The sequence below is a fragment of the Dermochelys coriacea genome, chromosome 2, assembly GCF_009764565.3.
Source record: "Dermochelys coriacea isolate rDerCor1 chromosome 2, rDerCor1.pri.v4, whole genome shotgun sequence".
Classification (NCBI taxonomy): Eukaryota; Metazoa; Chordata; order Testudines; family Dermochelyidae; genus Dermochelys; species Dermochelys coriacea.
The window spans coordinates 16,674,305-16,697,393 of NC_050069.1; the positions used below are offsets into that span (position 1 = coordinate 16,674,305).

General features: G+C 43.5%; 1 protein-coding gene across 1 annotated transcript in view; it reads right to left on the reverse strand.

Annotated features, from left to right (window-relative positions):
• The window catches only part of TG (thyroglobulin), a 207,176-nt gene that overhangs the window by 27,712 nt on the left and 156,375 nt on the right, over window positions 1–23,089 (reverse strand). Inside the window, exons 42-43 of the mRNA XM_038391414.2 lie at window positions 17,951–18,115; window positions 16,848–17,015 (exon numbers count right to left, since the gene is read on the reverse strand). Of these exons, the coding sequence (XP_038247342.1) occupies window positions 16,848–17,015; window positions 17,951–18,115 (333 nt within the window). The remainder of the gene's footprint in view (window positions 1–16,847; window positions 17,016–17,950; window positions 18,116–23,089) is intronic.

Consider the following 23,089-nt stretch of genomic DNA (forward strand, 5'->3'; position numbering starts at 1 on the left):
ATACCATCTCCTCCATAAACTTATCAAGTAGAATCTTAAAACCAGATAGATCTTTTGCCCCCACTGCTTCCCTTGGAAGGCTATTCCAAAACTTCACTCCTCTGATGGTTAAAAACCTTCGTCTGATTTCAAGTCTAAACTTCCTGGTGGCCAGTTTATACCCATTTGTTCTTGTGTCCACATTGGTGCTGAGCTTAAATAATTCCTCTCCCTCTCCTATATTTATCCCTCTGATATATTTATAGAGAGCAATCATATCTCCCCTCAACCTTCTTTTAGTTAGGCTAAACAAGCCAAGCTCCTTAAGTCTCCTTTCATAAGACAAGTTTTCCATTCCTCGGATCATCCTAGTAGCCCTTCTCTGTACCTGCTCCAGTTTGAATTCATCCTTTTTAAACATGGGAGACCAGAACTGCACACAGTATTCTAGGTGAGGTCTCACCAGTGCCTTGTATAACGGTACTAAAACCTCCTTATCCCTACTGGAAATGCCTCTCCTGATGCATCCCAAAACCGCATTAGCTTTTTTCACAGCCATATCACATTGGCAGCTCATAGTCATCCTATGATCAACCAATACTCCAAGGTCCTTCTCCTCTTCCGTTACTTCTAATTGATGCATCCCCAACTTATAACTAAAATTCTTGTTATTAATCCCTAAATGCATAACCTTACACTTCTCACTATTAAATTTCATCCTATTACTATTACTCCAGTTTACAAGGTCATCCAGATCCTCCTGTATAATATCCCGATCCTTCTCCGAATTGGCAATTCCTCCCAGCTTTGTATCATCTGCAAACTTTATTAGCACACTCCCACTTTTTGTGCCAAGGTCAGTAACAAAAAGATTAAATAAGATTGGTCCCAAAACCGATCCCTGAGGAACTCCACTGGTAACCTCCCTCCAACCTGACAGTTCACCTTTCAGTAGGACCCGTTGCAGTCTCCCCTTTAACCAATTCCTTATCCACCTTCTGATGTTCATATTGATCCCCATCTTCTCCAATTTAACTAATAATTCCCCATGTGGCACGGTATCAAATGCCTTACTGAAATCTAGGTAAATTAGATCCACTGCATTTCCTTTATCTAAAAAATCTGTTACTTTTTCAAAAAAGGAGATTAGGTTGGTTTGGCACGATCTACATTTTGTAAAACCATGTTGTATTTTGTCCCATTTACCATTGACTTCAATGTCCTTAACTAATTTCTCCTTCAAAATTTTTTCCAGGACCTTGCATACTACAGATGTCAAACTAACTGGCCTGTAGTTACCTGGATCACTTTTTTTTCCTTTCTTAAAAATAGGAACTATATTAGCAATTCTCCAATCATTCGGTACCATTCCTGAGTTTACAGATTCATTAAAAATTCTTGCTAATGGGCTTGCAATTTCAGGTGCCAATTCCTTTAATATTCTTGGATGAAGATTATCTGGGCCCCCCGATTTAGTCCCATTAAGCTGTTTCAGTTTCGCTTCTACCTCAGATATGGTAATATCTGCCTCTATATCCTCCTTCCCATTTGTCATGCTACCATTATCCCCAAGATCCTCTTTAGCCTTATTAAAGACTGAGGCAAAGTATTTGTTTAGATATTGGGCCATGCCTAGATTATCTTTAACCTCCACTCCATCCTCAGTGTTAAGCGGCCCCACTTCTTCCTTCTTAGTTTTCTTCTTATTTATATGGCTATAGAACCTTTTACTATTGGTTTTAATTCCCTTTGCAAGGTCCAACTCTACTCGACTTTTAGCCTCTCTGACTTTATCCCTACATCTTCTGACCTCAATTAGGTAGCTTTCCTTGCTGATCCCTCCCATCTTCCACTCCCTGTATGCTTTCTGCTTCTTCATAATCACCTCTCTAAGATGCTTGCTCATCCAGCTTGGTCTACAACTCCTTCCTATGAATTTTTTCCCCTTTCTTGGGATACAGGCTTCCGATAGCTTCTGCAGTTTTGATTTAAAGTAATCCCAGGCCTCAACTGCCTTTAGATCCATAAGTTCTTCAGTCCAATCCACTTCCCTAACTAATTGCCTTAATTTTTGAAAGTCAGCCCTTTTGAAATCAAAAACCCTAGTTGCAGATTTATTTTTGTTAATCCTTCCATTTAGTTTGAACTGAATTAGCTCATGATCACTTGAGCCAAGATTGTCCCCTACAACCATTTCTTCTATGAGGTCCTCGCTACTCACCAAAATTAAATCTAAAATGGCATCCCCTCTAGTCGGTTCAGCAACTACTTGTTGAAGGAATCCATCAGCTATCGCATCTAGGAAAATCTGAGCCCTATTATTATTACTAGCACTGGTCCTCCAGTCTATATCTGGGAAGTTAAAGTCTCCCATGATCACGCAGTTTCCATTAGTATTTACTTTATTAAAGACATCAAAAAGGGCTCTATCCATAACCAAATTAGATCCCGGAGGTCTATAGCACACCCCAAGCACTATCGTAGGAGAGGCTTTACTAGTTTTCTTCCCCAATGTAATTTTTGCCCAGACAGACTCTGTCTTATCCATTGCATCGCTTCTTATTTCTTTACATTCTAACTCATCGTTGATATACAATGCTACTCCACCCCCTTTACCTTTGTTTCTGTCTTTCCTAAACAGCACATACCCTTCAATACCTGTAGTCCAGTCATGACTACTATTCCACCATGTTTCTGTTATCCCTATAATATCTGGTTTCACTTCCTGCACCAGTAGCTCTAGTTCCTCCATTTTGTTACCTAGACTCCTCGCATTGGTGTATAAACATCTTAATTTTTGCTGTTTGGCCTCGCTCACATTTTGTACCCTATTAGGCACAGTCATTCTACAGCCATTATAACCTATTAGACTAGTATCCACACCGCCCTCGCTCCTTATATACATTCTCCTACCCATGGCTGTATCCTTTCTTACTTCATCTTCTTCCCTCTCAATGCTAAAATCTGGCGTGGAGATTTTCCGGACATCTCCCATCCATCTCCCCCCAATTCCTAGTTTAAAGCTCTCTTTATCAGTTGTGCCAGCCTCGATCCTAGAAGTCTATTTCCTTCCCTACTCAGATGAAGTCCATCCCGAGAGAACTGACCTCTGTCTGTGAATGCCTCCCAGTGGCCATACATCCCAAAGCCCTCCTTATAGCACCACTGCCTAAGCCATCTGTTGACAGTCATAATCTTGTCACACCTTTGTTGCCCTTCTCTAGGAAGAGGAAGGATCCCACTAAAGATCACCTGAGCCTCAATTTCCTTAAGCGTCTTCCCCAGCCTAGCATAGTCTCCCTTGATACTTTCCAGCGAGAATCTGGCTGTATCATTTGTTCCCACATGAAGGATAATTAGGGGATTCTTTCCCGCTCCCTTGAGGATCCTTTTCAATCTCAGGTCTACATCCCTTATCTTAGCACCCGGAAGACAGCACACCCTTCTATTCTCAGGATCAGCTCTAGTTACAGGCCTGTCTATTCTTCTCAATAAAGAGTCCCCGATCACATAGACCTGCCTTTTCCTGGTGACAGTGCTATTCTCCAGTCTCTCCCCTGTTCCCTCTGGCTGCAAGTTCTTTCCATTCCTATTTTCCCTTACAATTCTCTTCAACCCATCCTGTATCCTCCTGGGGCTCATATTTGGTGTAGTCTCCCTTGACTCTTCCCCTTTTTCTATAGGGCTAGCCTCTCTTCTCTTCTTCCTTACCCTTCCACCTTCAGCCACTACCTGCTGAGCCCCTTCTTCATTTTCCAACTCTGCAAACCTGTTCCTAAGCTCTATTTCTCCTTCACTAGCCCGTCTTTTTCTCTGCCTGGTTCTTTGAGTCACATGTTTCCACTGACCACTTTCCTCATCCAGTCTCTCCTCAAAATTCCCCAGCCCTGCTTCCATCCGTGAGTCTGAGCTTTTCCCTTCAGATACCTCATATCTTTGCTCCATCATCTGCTCAAATGCCTTCCTAAACTCAACGAGACTTTCCACCTGCATCTCCAAACCTCCGATCTTTTCCTCCATCAGCTCTATCAGACGGCATTTCATGCAGACAAAACTCTTACCCGTTCCCCCCTCCAGGATCATGTACATACCACAGCTTCCACATCCAGTCATCCTCAATGTGTCTTTCACTGCAGGAGTCACTCCCACAGCTTCCTCTGTATCTGTCATCTCTTTTCATCAAACACCACAAAAAATCTTTCCACCACCCTTCATAGAATGTACCAAAAGCTACAGAAGGAATAACTGCTTTTTCCAATAGATTCACAGAAATTAGAGATGGGAAAAAAAGTCTCAAGTCACAAAATCCATCCCCTGTTGCCATCATAGGATGGTCCTTACTACTCATTCTAGTGTTCTTTCCAGTCCAGTTTTTAATGACCACTATCACGGGATCTGAAAGGCCCATAGATAATGGGTAGGTGATGGGATAAAACGCAAAGAAAAGTGACAGAGTGGTAATGTGTCCCGTTATTGCACAATTTCAGTGCAGCTTGGTTTCTTTCCCTTTTTTTCCCCCCTCTTATTTTTAGGAGGTTCTGTCATCTAATTTGTTTCCATTTCACTGAGTGAGAATTAATGGTGTACATAAGTGCACATTTTTCAGCAAGAAACTGAAACATTATCACTAAGGAACTGATTCAAAGCCCATTGAAATCAGTAGCTGTCTTTCTATTCACTTCCATGGAATATCAGGTCTTTAGGGGCTGGCTGCATCACTGCATTTCTAATGATCTGCTGGCATCTTTCACTGAAGAATTGGTGCTGATGGATTTGAGCAACTTAGAAAGGGATGAGTGGGGTAAAGAGGATAATATTTTATGGATAGTGCTCAGTCCTGCTAATTGCTGAACACCTTGCATGATCCAACCCTTATTCCATGTTTTAATTTTATATTTAGTGATGGACACATTATATTATTCAACAACTGCCACAGATGCTAAGGGAATGATGAAACATCAGGCTCATTTGCTTAGAAGAACACTTTACAGTGCTTGGCTTACAATTTTTGTCACCCCCAAAATGTCCTAAGAATTTTGGTGCCCTTGCTCAGCAGTCAGACCATAAAACTGAGTCACTAGGGTTTTGTGAGTCAGCTATCACCATGGGAACAGAGCTGGCTGAAAAATGGAATTTCTGTCTCCTTTGAAATTCTGAGATTTTGAAATTTGGTTTTGTCCTGATTTGAAAAGTTGAATTTTCCACAAAATCAAATATTCCAAAATATTTTATTTTGACCACATTGTTTTGATTATATTATATTATGTTATATTATATTATATTATAAAGAATCAGAATGATAAAGTCAAAATCAAATGTTTGGCCTTATTGAAATGAAACTTTTAAATAATTTCTCAGTGAAAATTTCAATGAAGTTGATACATTCCCACAAAACATTTCAATTTCATCAGCTCAGCATATTCCAGCAGAACAATTTTCCACTTGAAAATTTTCAGTCAGCTCTAATAGGAAATATTTTCCAAAGAGGACTTAACATAATAGACAGTAGCAGATAGATAGAAAGAAGTGCAGCCTATATCAAATAATCTAAATTCTACAAATTCTTTCAGAGCTAAGGTTTACCAAGCTCAGGAATTATAGCCTTATGGGCCTTTCTCCAGTATTATAAAAAAACTAGGTAAGAAAATCATTAAAAACCATGGGCCAGATTCAGTGGTATGTTGCTTTACACTGTTCTGGTGACAAGAAGCAGTCATAACTGCATAAGCATGGCTTAACTGACTGTTACCCTGAGTTTACAGTTTCTTTCATTGTGGAAGCAAAACTCTAGTATGTCAGTGAATTTGGCCCAATATATTATAAAGCACTTAACTGATTAGCATATGTAGAGACAAACCATCATATCTTCTGTAAGGCTAAATGTGCCTCTCCAACGTGTTAGAATAGCGTTAAGAGTTAACCTTCAAACAGAGGTGCTAAGGGGAAACAGTGTATATAATATTAGTTTTTCAAATGGCTTTTGACTAAGTCCCTCACGGAAAACTCTTAAGAAAACTTGCTAGCCAAAAGGTGAGAGTCTCAGCACAACCCTGTCATGGATTCAAGCTAGTTAAGAGACAAAATAAAGAGTTGGAATTAAAGAGTCAATTCTTATCATAGACGGAGCTTAATAGCAGGTTTTCCCCTGAGGTCATTACAGTGACTAACTCCTGCAATGGGTTCCATGCAGGTGGGGTCCTGTGCTCTTGAGAAGCCCCACTGACAGCAGATGCTGTGGGTATACAGGATTGCCTGCACAGCTCAGACTACATATATGGGATAAATGCATAATATCGCTAACTTTCCATCTATCCACCCCGTTTCCTGGCTGCGTACAGGGTGGGTGTACCAGCAGAGAAAAAGCCAGAAAAAGCCAAAACCTTAGTCCACCAACTAAACAGAATCCAAACTCCCACAATGGCTACGCATCCCTCCTGGCAATACATGTACTGTCTACTGTGTACTAAAGAAACTACGTGTACACACACACACACGACTTTAAGACCAGAAAGGATCTTAGGTCATCTAATCTGAGGGTATGTCTACACTATGGGGACTATACTGGCATAGCTACATGTTGCAGTAGCTATGCTGGCATAACCCTGAAGCATAGAGACAGTTTACACTCCCGCACGTGACAGCAGCTAATTGATGGAAGCTTTCTTTCATTGATGTAGCTGCACCGACACTAGGGGTCAGGTCAGCATAGCTATTTCAGTCAGGGATGTGTTTTTTTCCACACCACTGACAGACATAGGTATGAGGAGCTAACTCCTGTGTATCACAGGGTGTAGATTTTCACCCACTTTCTCCTTTATTGAGCTCAATAACTTACGTTTGACTAAAGCATATCATCCAAAAGGCATCTGAGTCTTGATCTGAAGACTTTAATAGATGTGGAATCCACCACTTCCCTTGGTAGTCTGTTCCCATGGTTATTCACCCCCACTGTTAAAAATGTGTGCCTTATTTCTAATCTGAATTTGTCTGGTTTTAACTTCCAGCCATTGGATCTTGTTCTGACTTTCTCTGCTTGAGGGAGATATTAGGTTACTTCAACCCACCCTCTGGCCAGTGCCTGGGAGGATGGAGCCATGGCTCCACCTCCTTTCCACCATTTCCTCAACAACTTATTAAAAAGGAGGGAAAGGAAATATCAGGTGCACAGCCTCGGCTCTCCCACCAAATACCCCAACTTTGATCGAGGTATCCCTGACAGGGCTGAACCAGTGCACTGGGGGGAGACCTTATTTCTGTATATTGCTCTGTGCAGCCTTGCTGGGACTAGTCAAAATCTAGCCCTTACATTGTGAGCTCTTCAGAGTAAGGACCATGCCTCCTTTTATGACTGGAAAGCATTGTGGGCACTAGTGGAAAGAAATTACAAATACCACCCCCACCACCAGATTCTGTAGATCTACATCAGTGGTTCTCAACCCGTGACCCAGTTAGCACACAGCTGCGGTCTATGTGACATCCTCAAGGCCACACAGGTAGTATATGTATTGTGTAGATGCCACCCACGTAACACATAGAGAACTGCATAAGTGGCTCAGTGGTAAACAGGTTGAGAACCACTGTCCTACACATTCTCAGTACTGTCTGGGGTACAGAACTCCTTGATAAATATTTCCCAAGGGCTGACATGTTACAACACCTGCTATAGGGGAAGCACGGCGGTTTACCCTTTTTTTTGCACTGTTTCATAAAACAATCAGGATCTTAAAAGAAGACTTTAAATTAAACACAAACAGAAAAAGTCTTGTCCCACTTAAGCCCTATGGTGTGGGTTTTCCTAAACTGTGGGTTTTCCACATCCCTGAGCAACGTAGGTAAACCAACATAATTTCTAGTGCAGACCAGGCCACAGGTATTTATATGGCCCTCATTACCACAGTATCTGAGTGCCTCATAATCCTGTGGAGTAACTATGCTGACGGGAGCAGCTCTAGTAGTGTCTTCCCTGAAGTGCTAAAGTGGTACAGTTTCACTGTATGTGAAGACATGCTCCAGATTAAGAAATATCTGAAGTCCCAAGGATACATAGGAGGGATGGAGACAGTGTAGTTATGTGCTGTCAAGGTTCCTTCCCCACTCTGAACTCTAGGGTACAGATGGGAGGACCTGCATGAAAAACACCCTAAGTTGATTCTTACCAGCTTAGGTTAAAAACTTCCTCAAGGTACAAACTTTGCCTTGTCCTTGAACCCTATGCTGCCACCACCAACCGTGTTAAACGAACCACAGGGAAAGAACCCACTTGGAGACGTCTTTCCCCCAAAAGATCCCCCCAAGCCCTACACCCCCTTTTCTGGGGAAGGCTTGATAATAATCCTCACTAATTTGCATAGGTGGACACAAATCCAAATGCTTGGATCTTAAGAACAATGAAAAAACCATCAGAATCTTAAAAGAAAAATTTTAATTAAAGAAAAAGTAAAAGAATCACCTCTGTAAAATCAGGACGGTAAATACCTTACAGGGTAATCAGATTCAAAACATAGAGAATCCCTCTAGGCAAAACCTTAAATTACAAAATGACACAAAAACAGGAATATACATTCCATTAGCACAGCTTATTTATCAGCCATTTAAACAAAACAGAATCTAACGCATTTTTAGCTAGATTACTTACTAAAAAGTTCTAATACTCCATTCCTGATCTGTTCCCTGCAAAAGCATCACACAGACAGACCCTTTGTTTCCCCTCCCCCTCCAGCTTTGAAAGTAACTTGTCTCCTCATTGGTCATTCTGGTCAAGTGCCAGCAAGGTTATCTTAGCTTCTTAACCCTTTACAGGTGAAGGGGTTTTGCCTCTGGCCAGAAGGGATTTTATAGTTCTGTATACAGAAAGATAGTTACCCTTCCCTTTATATTTATGACATGTGTTCAGAAAGCACTGCTAGTTCTAAACGTACCAGAACTCACAACACAGAAAATGTGTGCAGTGTTGATGTAGCTGTGTCCGTCCCAGGACATCAGAGAGACAAGGTAGATGAGGTAATCACCAACAGAAGTTGGTCCAATAAAAGATATCTCACCCACCTTGTCTCTAACCCAGAAAATGGGGAGATAAACACGGCTTGGTTCACATGCAGAAAAACAAAACATAATTCAAGTAACAACAGAGGCATCAGTGATTAAACAGCTCTCCCTTCTCCCCCACCGCAAATCCTTGACGAGTTTCAACCTTACTAGTGATTATCCATAATAGCCTTTAAGTGCAGTTAGCAGTGCTGACAAAAAATGGATAAAAATGAATGGGCATATGCACACTCCTGCAAAACAAATGCAGGTGTAAGATTCTCAGAGATTAATTGCACTTGGTAACAGGTTTGTAGAGAAGTGTGAACAGTTAGGGCAAAAGCATTGCACAATGTCCACATGACAACTCGGACACCACCATGGCAGCACAAATCTAACCCAAAAGGTGTTAACACAGGGGAAGTGCCTTATTAGAATTATCTGTAATGTGTGAGTAGTCACAGGAAGGAATAGCTAACAATTTTCAGCTACAGGGAAACAAAACCTTCACAAAGCTGTGTAACCACCGCAAGTGCGTGCCCATGTCCCCTCATGCTCTTCAGCGGTTGCACAGGGTGCGAAGCAGGGGTGCTGGAACCATTTTTATAGTGGAGGTGCTGAGGGCCATTGAATCAAACTGCAAACCCTGGATATGATGGAAACCACTTCAAGCAACGGGGTGCATCAGCTCCTCCTGCACCCCTAGTTCAAGCTCCTATGGTGTGAAGATGTCTAGAGTTCTTCATGAATACAAAATTTGTATCTGCATCCGATCAGCAAAAATGAGCCTCGGATATAAAGTGGATATCTGTGGATTAGCTAATGACCTTCAGATACAGGGGAACAAAAGCCTCACAAAGTACCCCCCTATGCTGTTCCGAGAAGTGTGCACATTTGGAATCCCTGATTTCCCTTGCCTGTGTACATGATTTCCCTCCCATGTGGATGGGATCCAGCTGCCTGTACAGGGTTTGTAAACCAGACTTGTGCTGTGCCCACTCGGGATGGAAGCACTCCCCTTTACCCTCTCAAATGTTAGGGAGCGTGCAGCAGACAATGATTATATGAACAGCATTTGTCACATTGGCATCCAGATGGGGGCACAGGCACTGCAAACAAGAGTTCAGCCTACCAAACACACACTCCATGACCATTCTACAGCTACTGATTCCATAACTGAATTCCCATTGATGCTGGGGTATGGTTTCATGAGCCAACTTAGGAGCGGTAATGCCAAAACAAAAGCTGGCACAGACACACTGTAGAGAACCATATAGTTTCTGGGGAATAATGTACCTTCTTTCCCCCTTCAAGAACAATCCCAATCTTCTCAGCACCATAGTGTCATGAACCTTTCCAGTGTTTCCTGTGTTGGTATTAATGAATCTGCCTCAGTGGTCCACTAAGCCTTGCAGAATGAGTGAATAATAAACTTTTTGGTTCACAACCACTTGGCCCCTTTGGTGGGCAAAGTATTGGGATATGGGTGCAATTAATGGCCCCTGCACAGTTTGGAAGCCCCATCTTCTCAAATTCAGCTATTATTTTTGGAACTTTTCTTATGGTAGCCACCTGTGGATAGATCAGTGTTAATAGCATCACAAACCTGCACAAACACGACCCCAAAAATGGATTTTCCAACCCTGAAATGGTTTGCAGGAGACCTACAGCTGGTGCTGCCAGCTTCCACAGGGCAATAATCACCCAATTTCCTGAGTCGAATGTTCTGGCATTGGAGGTTTGGTGCAAGCTCCTCACACAGCTCCACGAGGTGTGATTTCCTCGTTTGGAAGTTCTGAAGTCACTGCTCATCATCCCAGGTTTCCAAAACAATACATGTTCTCTTGCATCACAAGCAACGGTCCAACCATGGGCAACTGTGGCAGCACCAGCATTATCATATCTCTACCATGGGAGTGAATGAACTGTCATTCACCCTCCAGGTCAGCCATCTTTGACGTGTCAGAAAGTTCTTCCCAAATCCCATCCAGCATCTTGTGATCACCAACTCCACTGCATAAATGTCTGTCCTGTGATAAGGAACAGGAGCAGAACCACATCATCATCCCATCACTCCATGTCTTCCACCCAATTTGGTGGGGCAGGCATGATCAGGAACTGCCATGGGGAAAGGTATGGGACAGTACCAACAACACACAACAAAGTGGTTCCTAGAGCAGTGGTGAGCAACCTGTGGCCTGCGGGCCGCATACGGCTCATCAGGGTAATCTGATTGCAGTGGACGTGCTGGCTGCCACTTCCCACAGCTCCCATTGGCCGGGAACCGAGAACTGTGGCCAGTGGGAGCTGCAGGGGGCTGTGCCTGCAGACACTCAATGTCAGCAAAATGTCTAGCGGCCCACAATCAGATTACCCTGATGGGCCGCAGGTTGCCCACCACTGTCCTAGAGCGTTCCCCTGTGATGCACAGAACCCCGGCATACCACCTCTGAAATAATAGCGCTAACGTTCTGTAGCAACAGCAGCCACATGGAGGTGGGGATACACATGTGCAAGCATTATATGTATGCCCAGCACAGCGTATCGGGACATTCAGCATGGATATAGGGAACATGCATGAGTGTATATATTGGGGTGGACAAACTTATCGAGCCTCCAACCTACGACAATCTTCAGAAGTTCGAGAGCCAGGGTGTGCCTGCTGGGGATTGGGACTTCTGTGCCGTGGGAGGCACCTGTGGGAGCTCAGGGCTTTAGCCCCGCTCCTGCTGAAGCCCTGAGCCCCAGCGGGTGTGCCCCATGGGGCTGAAGCCCCTAGACCCACCTTCCCACTGGGTAGAAGCCCCTACCCCACCACCCTGCTACAAGACAGAGATCCAAAGCTCCCCACTGCCCAAGTCTGGTAGGTGGCGAATGGGAGGGTGTGGTGGGGGGCTCTGCAAGCTGCACTTTAGCTGCAGAAGAGCAGCATGCAGCTCACCCCGGTATATACAGCCAAGTAATCGAATATGTGCGCCAGCATAGACATAGCCTCGGACAACTGCCCTGGGGAGAAGTGTAAAGCATTCCAATCAGTAATACATCTGCTTCAGCTCATCAAATAAATATCTTTGTTAATATCAGCAGACAGTCAGATTCACGAGGTCGAATTCAGCATCCGCTGGGCAAGAATTTTCATGTTCAGTTGCTACTATAAATGACCACCTGAAAGGAACACAGCTCTTAAACAGAAGTTAATCAAACAAATGTTTAGCCCGTATGTAACTAATTGGTCTCTCTCGTGGCTTCTGACGCTAGATTTTACTGTGAACCGTAACAGTCCCAATAGCTGGAAGACCCAGCCAACAGGGCGTATATTTTTATGCACCCCCTGTCTGCAGTTGGCTATGATGGAAGCAGTTATTCTGTAGTAAATGGAGGAGCAAGCTCTTACCAGCTTCACTCTTTCCAGGATCCTATGACACAGCTATTTCTCTCTAGGTACTTATCTAGGTACTTCGCATACTGTCTGAGCACCTCACAAGCACTGATGGATTTTCTCCTTTCAACACCCCTGTGAGGAAGGGAAGTATTAACCCCATTTTACAGGTAGGGGACTGAGACACAGGATAGATTAAGTGACTTGCCCAAGGTCGGAAAGAAGGTCCGAGGCAGAACCATACTCATCACATCACTTTCCCAACCTGGTTGGAATATGAAGGCAGCAGGACACAATGATAATCTCCTTCCATCCATTACAAAGAGAGCAGGCCACTACCAGTTCTCATCCTCCATCTAATACAGGAGAAGGGGGTAAGTGGGAAGGGCTCTATCAGATCCTTCTGATGCAGGAGGAGGAAGAGGGAAGCAGGGCAGCGTGACAAGGCCTCCTCATGACATACTCCAGAAGGAGGGGAACAGGCTGACACTGGTCACCCTCAACACACAGACAGACACACGTAGGGTGACCAAATGTCCCGATTTTATAGGGACAGTCCCAATTTTGGAGTCTTTTTCTTATATAGGCTCCTATTACCTTCCACCCCCGAATTTTCACATTTGCTGTCTGGTCACTCTAGACACACGCTAGGGTCTACTAATGCCACTAAATGATTTTGTTGCCTGTGCTGGATTTTGTCACCAGGCTTTGATTCCATGCAGGTGATCATGGCTGTGAGGCAGCATAGCACTTTGGGCGCTGGCTGTAAGAAACAGTATGAACAGTTTGTCCTCTGTTCTGAGATAGAGGACATGCTATGATTTTGCAGCAGTGAACCCATTAGAGCTGAGATACTGAGTGTGAAATTGGAAAGCTTTGCAGCAGCTCTTCAATAAGGTATGCTGATGCCTGCAAGATAGGCTGGAACCTAGAGCATTTGAAAGAAACTAAGGACACGAGAAGGTAGAAACAGAACCTGAGCAGATGAGAATAAATCAGCAGTTATTAAGAGGCAAAGGAGATGAAAGGGAAGGACTGAAATGCAGCCTGTCTAACATAGAGAATGTGAGCTCACTGGGGCAGAACTGTCTTTGTTACATATCTGTACAGTGATTAGCACACTGAGGCCCTGGTTCTTGGTTGGGCTTCCTTGGCACTACTGGAATTATTACTACTACTAACAGTGAGGAATTACAAGGACTTTCCAAATTCTCATCTCAGAAGTCCAAGTTCTGTGTAAGTACTTAACAGGAAAGAGAAAACATCTGAACATCAGAAAAATCTGGCAGCTTTCAGCTGTCTCCCTTATTAACACCCTGGTTTGCTGCATAATCTTCTGTTAGACAACACAGTGGGATTTCACTCACTGTTTATAATTACAGGTTTCAGAGTAGCAGCCGTGTTAGTCTGTATTCGCAAAAAAGAAAAGGAGTACTTGTGGCACCTTAGAGACTAACAAATTTATTTGAGCATAAGCTTTCGTGAGCTACAGCTCACTTCATCGGATGCATTCAGTGGAAAATTTGGTGGTATTTTCCACCGAATGCATCCGATGAAGTGAGCTGTAGCTCACGAAAGCTTATGCTCAAATAAATTTGTTAGTCTCTAAGGTGCCACAAGTACTCCTTTTCTTTTTTGTTTATAATTAAGGTGTGATGCACAAAAGTGGTGGTAACACACAGGGGACTTCATTTCCTGGCCCCAGCCAAATGACCTGGGCCAAGGTTACAAAGGTTCATTCCCCTGTCACAACACAGGGATCATTATGGGCTGACTCCAGTGGTTGCTGTTACATCCTTGACCTTGGCCTTTTTAAAGTAATTTTTAAAGAATTTAAAAGGAAAACATGATGTCAAAGCAAAAGCAAAAATATCCTGAAGGGAACCAAGCAGTCACTTTGTCTCTGTTCAGAATTGTGGTAACACACTCTTTCAGGAGGTTCCTGCCAAATCCTTTGTTGTTATTTCTGAATGTATAAATGTCCTATGTTACACAACCAGCTATTGGGCAGCACTGGGGTTTACCCTTTTCTTGCACTGTTTCACAATGGGTGAAATTCACCTCTTTGCAGACAGACAGCAACAGGCCTTGTTCCACTTAAAGCCCTATTTTGAGGTCTCTGTCTTTTGGGGCTAGTCTACACTTGAAATGCTACAGTGGCACAGCTGTGCCGCTGAAGCATGTGAGTATAAACACTACCTACACCAACGAAAGGGGTTCTTCTGTCAACGTGGGGAATCCACTTCCCCAAGAAGCGGTAACCAGGTCAATGAAAGAATTCTTCCATCAACCTAATGCTGTCTATGGTGGAGGTAAGGTCAGCTTAACTATGCCGCACAGAGCTGTGGGTTTTTCACATCTCTGAGCAACGTTGGTAAATCAACTTAATTTCTAGTGCAGACCAGGCTTCAGGTACTTATATGGCTCCTCAGTACCACAGTATCTAAGCACCTCATAATCTTTAATGTGTTTATCCTCACCACACCTCTGTGAGGTAGGGCAGTGCTATTATCCCCATTTTACAGATCAGGGCTAAGACACAGAATAAGATTAAATGACGTGCTATAGGTCACGTAGGAAGTTTGTGGCAAAGTAGGGACTTGAACCCAGGTCTCCAAAGCTCTAACCTAGTGACCTAACCTCTGGACTAGCCTTTCTCTTCAAATGGAAATTAAGTAGAGTCTGGCTCTCTGCACAAGTGTGAAGTTTAACCCTTTGTGTCTCAAGAGCCCTTCCTCCCATTCCTGCTTTCTTTAAATCTCACATGAAAACTTTCCTACTGTTTTAGATTCCTTACTAAAAATATGTCGGTATCCAGCATTAACAGCCAGAATGGACTTTATCTCTGGGCCCCATGGTAGCAAGCTTCAGTGTTTTGGATCATTATGATCGAGCACTGTAGCAATGTTAGTAAGAGTTACATTGACTGTTTGAAGTTCTGTTGCCTTGGGTAACACAGGAGGTCAGAGCGGATATTCTAAAAACTCCCAGCCAGTAGCACTGCTGAGCCCATTTCTCCATTTCGTACACAACCCAAACTCCCATTAACTCAGTGGTTATGCTCCACTATTGAGCCCACTGTAAGTTTTTGTTTGTTGTTCTGGACAATTAGTGAAGAATACTACATTCCTTCTGTATATACTGCTCTGCACTGATACTCTTGCATAAATGAAAAGGAGTATTTGTGGCACCTTAGAGACTAACAAATTTATTTGAGCATAAGCTTTCGTGAGCTGCAGCTCACTTCATTGGATGCTGTAGCTCATGAAAGCTTATGCTCAAATAAATTTGTTAGTCTCTAAGGTGCCACAAGTACTCCTTTTCTTTTTGCGAATACAGACTGACCCGGCTGCTACTCTGAAATCTTGCATAAATGGTCACTGAAGTAAATATGGAAAGAGAGGAACAGACAATGAGAGAGGAAGAGAATGTCTCCAGGAAGTCTGCTCACTTGTAAACAAAAATCACTAGCTTAAAGGGAGTTTGGCATTATGGGGCACGAATGTACCTCGCTCTTGAATGCATGTGTTAATTACATAGCAGGGTAATGAAGAGAAAACTGAAAGGGACAGGCTGGATGGTTTGTTCTATCATTTCAACAGGCTGTAAGAACAGAGGAATTTCCATTAGGTAAAGGAACTATTTAACCACCGGGTCCAGTATTCTGTCTCCAATGCGGCCAATGCCAGATGCTGCAGAGGAAAGTAGAACATCCTGTAGTAGGACTATTTGTGTAATGCTAGATAATTGTCCCCAGTGGGTGATCAGTTTGTGCCTTGATGCTTGAGGATTGATAACCCTTTTCATTATTATCCTAGCTTATGTATCCTCAGATGCTATTCCTATTCATTGGCAGTTCTAATTTGGAAGCCTCCTTATAAGAAAGGGGAGGATTCACAAAACAGAAAAGCACAAGCAATAATATAGGAAATAAACCAGTGCAACAATCCATGAGCAAAAACATAAGATAGGAGTTGAAGAGGGGAATAATCTGTGAATTTTGGACCCATATCTGGGTTTAGATTCTGAATCCTCCATAAAGTTCAGCAGGGTCTAAATGCAGGAGTTTGACTTGGGCCCATCCCTAATCTAGAGAAACCCAACAGTCATATTAATATTAAAAGTATCAGCTACATAATAACATACAACAGGAGAAATGAATACTACGTGCTTTTCAGAGACCCACAATACATGCAAACTATAAGCTAAAACAACCTGGTCTCCCAACTTTTTGCCCCTTCCCTGAACTACAGTATTATTGCATAAATAGGACATATATTTCCATTGGCTAGTCAAAACAGGACTTCTTTATGAAGGACAGTGCTTTGGTGTATTTGCAGGAGTCCAATTCAAGAATTATGAAAGCCAAAAAGTCTCTCTCCTGATAGCACAGACCCTCTTTGTTAATATTTGCTTAAGTGCTTTAAGAGTTGATAGTTCTTTTGCACAGTAAATCTATGTCTACCTTAATTGCCTTAGCTCTGCTGATTAGCCCGTCTTGTTGAGAACTTCCAATGAGCAGATCCACCTTCCTAGGTCGAGAACGCTGCATGGCTGCAGCTAGAGATTCCCGAAGGTAGACTCCATCAACCACTGGGCCCCAGTACTGAAATGGCCCACTTATGGCTAGGAGCTGTGTTAAAAGGGAACAAAGAATAGTACAGTACAATCATGATCAGGATTTTCAAAAAAGTGTTCAGCTTTAGCTGTTGGGGCTATTGAAGTCAATGGTAAAACTCCCATTACATGGAAAATGTGCACTCCTAGAGACCAAGGGATTGGTAAAGAGATACAGGGCCTTACAGTGGTAAGCAGCTGGACCAGATTAGGAAGGGCTTTCCATCATTCCCAGCTGACCACAGCTTGTTTGCCTGTCTGTCTGAAATGATGAATGGAGCTGATGGTCTCATAAGGAGTAAGTGTCCACGTAACCCAGTCCAAAATCACAACTGGAAGGAACCGGTGCCCGTGCTGATAGCCTCAGCAGAGGAGCCAAGAGCTGAACAGGCAGAGAGAGTAAACAACTCTGTTGTTCCTAGCGTTGTTACTTCTAGGTTAGGGGTGAGGCCCAACGCTATGGTGTGATTGGGAAACTTGTATTGCTGATGCCTCTTCTTTAGCTGGGGGTGAAGGGTTTCATCCTCCAGGACTGTCAGCATGGCATCTTTCATACGAATTACGTTTTGTTAAGTTAAATGCAAAGCTCAGTCATCTTTTCACGCTGCCTTTTCTGCAGAGAACTCTCATGGCAACTAGGGGTCTGATTCCCATTTACACTTAGGTCAGGCATTCCCCACCCTGACAGGGATCACTGAAACTCAGTTCCAGACACGTTTACACTGCCAAAGCGATGCAAAGGAGCCTTAGTTTAAATGAGAATCAGGCCATAAGTATCAATGGGCCAAAGCCTCAGTTGGTGGATATCAGGGTAACTCCACTGAAGTCAATGTCAGTTTACACCAGCCAAGGATCTGGCCCAACTTTTAAAAAAATTCTTCCTGCAAGTTGCTGTATATGCAGCCTACATTTCAGTTATAATACACAGTCACATATATTGCTATGGCTTACCCTAGTCTGTGCATCGTTGAGAGCATTGGCAGGCAACTGGCGGAGGCAGGATACAATTTCCTCACTGCTGGATGAAGGGCATCCAAGTTCATTAGCCAGAACTGCCACTTGGTCCTGAGCTTTCTTCTCACTAATCACCGACACCGGGGAAAAAGCAGATCCTCCCTAGAAGAGAAAACAGACAACGAGTCAATTGATCCTCTCAACATGTACTTCCCTGGTGCATGATGGGAAGATGACAGAAAAAAAAATGCTCAGTCACTGACTGAAAAAAGGAATGTGCAAGAACTGCAGCATGGTTTAGAGATTAAAGCAAAGGATGGGGAGAGAGCAGGGCTGGGTGCTATTCCCAACTCTGCCACTGATTTTTGTGCGACCTTGGGCAAGTCACTTAATTTCTTTGTGCTTCAGTTCCCCCATCTGTAAAATGGGGACAATAATCCACTTCATGGCATTTTGAAACCTTTAGATGGAAAGTGGTATATATTATTACTGTGGTCTCACAAATCTCAGAGTTAGTGGAGTTTAGCTCAATGAAAGTAGTAGCCATTGCTTAATGTCACTTATTAATTATTACTTATTCCTTCTTTGTGCTACATAAGCAACCAAAGGTTGCAAACCAAGATCAGTACTCCCTTGTGCTAGGCACTGTGCAAACACAGGTGGGAATGAGCCCCCACAAAGGTCTTACTAACTAACTATCATAAGCTGTTGGCCTCTTATATCTGTAAGCACTGCAATTCCAACAATGCTAGGGGAGCGTGATATGGATTCTTCACTAGCGATGATGAAGCATGAGCAGGAAAGAAGCCAGCTTTGACTTTCAAAACTCAGGGTGAGTTTGCAGGACTAACAATTGCAGAGGTGGGGAATCTCCTTTGTACTTTAAAGCTTGATGTGGAAGTTTTTGAGATACAGAGAATATAGAACATTACAGTGCTCTTCAGAGTAGAATCAATATTTAAATCATGAGCCAAAGCCACAGAGCCCAGACGAGAACTCAGGAGTTCCTTGCTTCCAGTTCCATGTTCAGACCACTTCCCCAGACCTGTCACAGCTGGGGTTGTGTTTGGAAAAGAGCTCACTGGGAAAGGATGTCATAATGTCGTTGAGTAACCACAAAAGCCACTTATTCAAAATGGTATGTTAGCATAGCCTGATAGCATCTGACCTACAACATCAGGGCTGGAATAAGCAGTGACATGGTTAAAAATGACTCAGTTCTATTTCCAAACGTTTAGAGCAGTTTACTATAATAACTGCTCAGATGCACTTCCGTCTTTAAAAAAAAACCCAGAGAAGCTGATCACCTTTGCTGATTAGCTTTTTTCAATATAGAACAAGTTAAATACAAAACTATATACCCAGCAAAACACAAAAACAGAGGCAAAGAAAAAAAAAGTAAATATTTTTAATATTTGGTCTCTGAGAAGCCATGCATAGCAGTTAAAAACATCCACGTCCATTTCAGTGTTTCTGGCAAGCATATACATTGATATAGTAGTGAAGCATCCTGTCTGATTCCTGAAGTAATCTGTTTCCAGATATACTCAGAAAGGGACTATTGTTTAGATGCTGAGACAGTCTTGCAAGCTCGCCACTTGGATAGTTCCTGCAGATCCATTATTACTATACTCCTTAATGATTCTTCTCTTTTGTTAAGTTAAAATAAAAAACTTCAAGGATCTAGAAAGACACTATAGTTATTTATTCATTAGTTTAGTGGTAGACTACAGGAGGGCTGTAGCTAAGTAAAGAAAATGTCAAAATATCAAGAATGTAGCTTTTCTGGTGCTGAAGAAGTTACTGTAGAAAGGGATCTATGAGATGAAACAGGCCAGGGGGAGTAAAGAGGCATGGATTCTATTCCCAGTTGTGCCACTGACCTGCCAGGTGTTCTTAGAAATAATTACATGTGTAATAATCCCAGCCTTACATGGACATTGTGAGGATAATTCATTAATGATTGCAAAGCGCTTTGAAATCAGTGGAGGAAAGGTACCAGGTAGGCCAGATTCTCTAGCTTGCAGCATTGCCTGAGTGGGGCAAAGGGAGAAGAAATGGTCCAAAACTTCCCTGAGAAACCTGTGCTTTTAGTAGGGGTAGAACCAATATAACAGGTTCCTATGCCCCCTGCACAGGGGATATGATAGAGCTGAGGAGAAGCATCGTGGGGGTGGGGAGGATGAATATCACACTTCAACTATTCCCAGGTAGCACATGACTCTTTAGGGACAGTTGCCAGCAGGTGCAAGTTAAAGCAGTCCCCTGGTTGCTCTAGCTGAAGCAGAGAATCAGGCAACTAGCTAAAAGCAGCTGAGAATCTGGCCTTATGACTGCCACAGTACTATTATCACTTAAAATTGCCACCCCTGGGAGTGGAGGGTGCTTAGCACTTTTCAAGGAGTGCTCAGCATCCACTGGATGGCACTCTCTGTGATGCTGGACAAGTTACGTAACCTCTGTGAGCCTCAGTTTCCCAGTCTGGGAAATGGGGCTGATGTCAAATAGCTCTTTACAAAGGTGGGTGTTTCAATGGAGGGGGTGGATAAAGAGATACAGGCTATAATTATTAATAATTTGACTGACAGCCAGGACTGTAGTTTTGGTGCACCATGTCTAGCTCGCTGTTTAATGCACTTCAGGATTTTGTTTGAAGCAGTTCAAGGAATCAGAGTGACTACTTTTTCCCAGCAAGCTATTCCCTCAGTTAATCAGGAACCTCAGGTTTCAGAGTAGCAGCCGTGTTAGTCTGTATTCGCAAGAAGAAAAGTAGGACCTGTGGCACCTTAGAGACTAACAAATTTATTTGAGCATAAGCTTTCGTAAGCTACAGCTCACTTCATCGGATGCATTTCGATGAAGTGAGCTGTAGCTCACGAAAGCTTATGCTCAAATAAATTTGTTAGTCTCTAAGGTGCCACAAGTCCTCCTTTTCTTTTTTCATGAACCTCAGTTAATCAGGACTATTGTGTCCCTCTGGCATGTTGCTGTGGTGTGGATTCCATTGTATTAGATGTGCAACACAAACTAACTGTGGAACAGAAGCCTTCATGCTGATCTCCTGCATTTGTACTTGTTCAGGTGTGTTACATATAACAATAGACTGAACCACAACCCAGACTCCACAACTTCTCTCCTTCCCCCTCCCTCCCTCTCGTGCATGAATATCCCTTGATCTTAGGGAAACAAGGTAGGTGAGTGTAGTGGAGTGATCACCCCGCTCCTGCCCGGAGAGATTAAAAGCAGCCCCCGGGGGGGGGGGGGACTGAGGCTGGGGAAGGCTGAATAGAGAAGCAGCCTCAGCTGTGGCCACACCCCAATCAGGGCCCAGTTGGCCCTTATAAGAGGACAGTGGGCCAGGAGCATGGAGACACTCCCTCTAGCCTTTTGAGAGGGAGGGACCTGACAGTTGCGAGCTGAGTCGGGTACCTAGATTGGAGCAGGGCCAAGGGAAGGCTAGAGGAGCTGGGGAGCCCCGGCCTGGAAATCCCCCATGCTGCAGGCCTAGTGTAAGGCCAAATAGGTACTGGGGTTGCAGGGGCAGCCCAAGGGTAGGTAGAGGCAGCAGGTCCAAACCCTCCTTGGAGGTGATGAGTGGCAATTTTACTGCAGTCCGCCCCAGGGAACAGAGGCTAGATGGTGACTGGCAGTAGCCATATACTGAAGCGAGGTGGGGATAGGGGGTTGGGGGCTTCCTGGGGAGGGGAGACCCAGAGAGACTGTGGGGCACTGCAAGGGGGCAGAACCCTGAGGAAAGGGGCACTGGGGTATGGGAGGGACACAGGGTCTGGTGGCGGCACCGTCCTGCAGAGGGTGCTCCGAAGCTGGAAAAAGAGCTAATTCCCAGACATCTAGCAGGAGGCACCGCAGGGGTGAGTCTCGCCACGTTACAGTGGGGTAATATCTTTTATTGGACCAACCTCTATTGGTGAGAAAGACAAGCTTTGGAGCTCTTCTTCAGGTCTGGGAAAGGTATTAAGAGTGTCAGAGCTAAATACAAAATCGAACAGATACTTTCGCATAAGTAAGCATATTCTAAGGAATCATTCAAGGTGAAGTGGCCTGTTAACACTGATTTTAAGGCCATGATTTTTAGTGTGTAGCAAAGTTATGAATTTAATAAAGACACTGGATTTATGGCTTATTATAACAATCTGTAACCCACTAACTCCCCTCCCCCCCAGATCATTTTTGTCCTATGACTACAGGGGTGCTAACGGGCCACTTCACCTTGAATGATCCCTTAAAATATTTGCTAACTACTTATGCTAAACTATTTGTTCAGCCTTGTGTTTAGCTATGATACTCTTAGCCAAGGTCTACACTACAGAATTACTTTGGTATAACTACATGGCTCAGGGGTGTGAAATTCTCCCCTCAGCAACATAGTTATACAGACTGAAACTCTGGTGTAGACAGTGCTATGTTGGTGGGAGAGCTCCTCCCACTGACATAGCTACCGCCATTGGCAGAGGTGGAGTTAAGCCAACAGGAGAACTCTCTCCTCTTGGCTTAGAGCATTTTCACCAGAACCACTGCAGCTGCACAGATGCAAGTTTCTAGTCTGGACAAGCCCATAATACCTTTCCCCAGACCCAAAGAAGAGCTCTGCATAGCTCAAAAGTTTTTCTCTCTCACCAGCAGAAGTTAGTCCAATAAAAGATATTACCCCACTAACCTTAATGACAGGTTTCAGAGTAGCAGCTGTGTTAGTCTGTATTCGCAAAAAGAAAAGGGGTACTTGTGGCACCTTAGAGACTAACAAATTTGAGCATAAGCTTTCGTGAGCTACAGCTGATGCATCCAATGAAGTGAGCTGCAGCTCACGAAAGCTTATGCTCAAATAAATTTGTTAGTCTCTAAGGTGCCACAAGTACTCCTTTTCTTCCCACTAACCTTCTCTCTCTAATATCCTGGGATCAACACAGCTACAACCATACAGCATATATCCCTTGATCTCTCATTTAAACTGAATGGCTTTCTAGGTGCCCACCTTTACTGCATTTTCATATGGCTATTTTCAGATTGGCCAATTTTTGAGGAGGACTGGAATGAAAACAATTAACTGAGAAAGCAACTGACCAGATCATCCTCTTGGGTAAATCATCAGAACCCCCTTACTTCACATCTTAATAA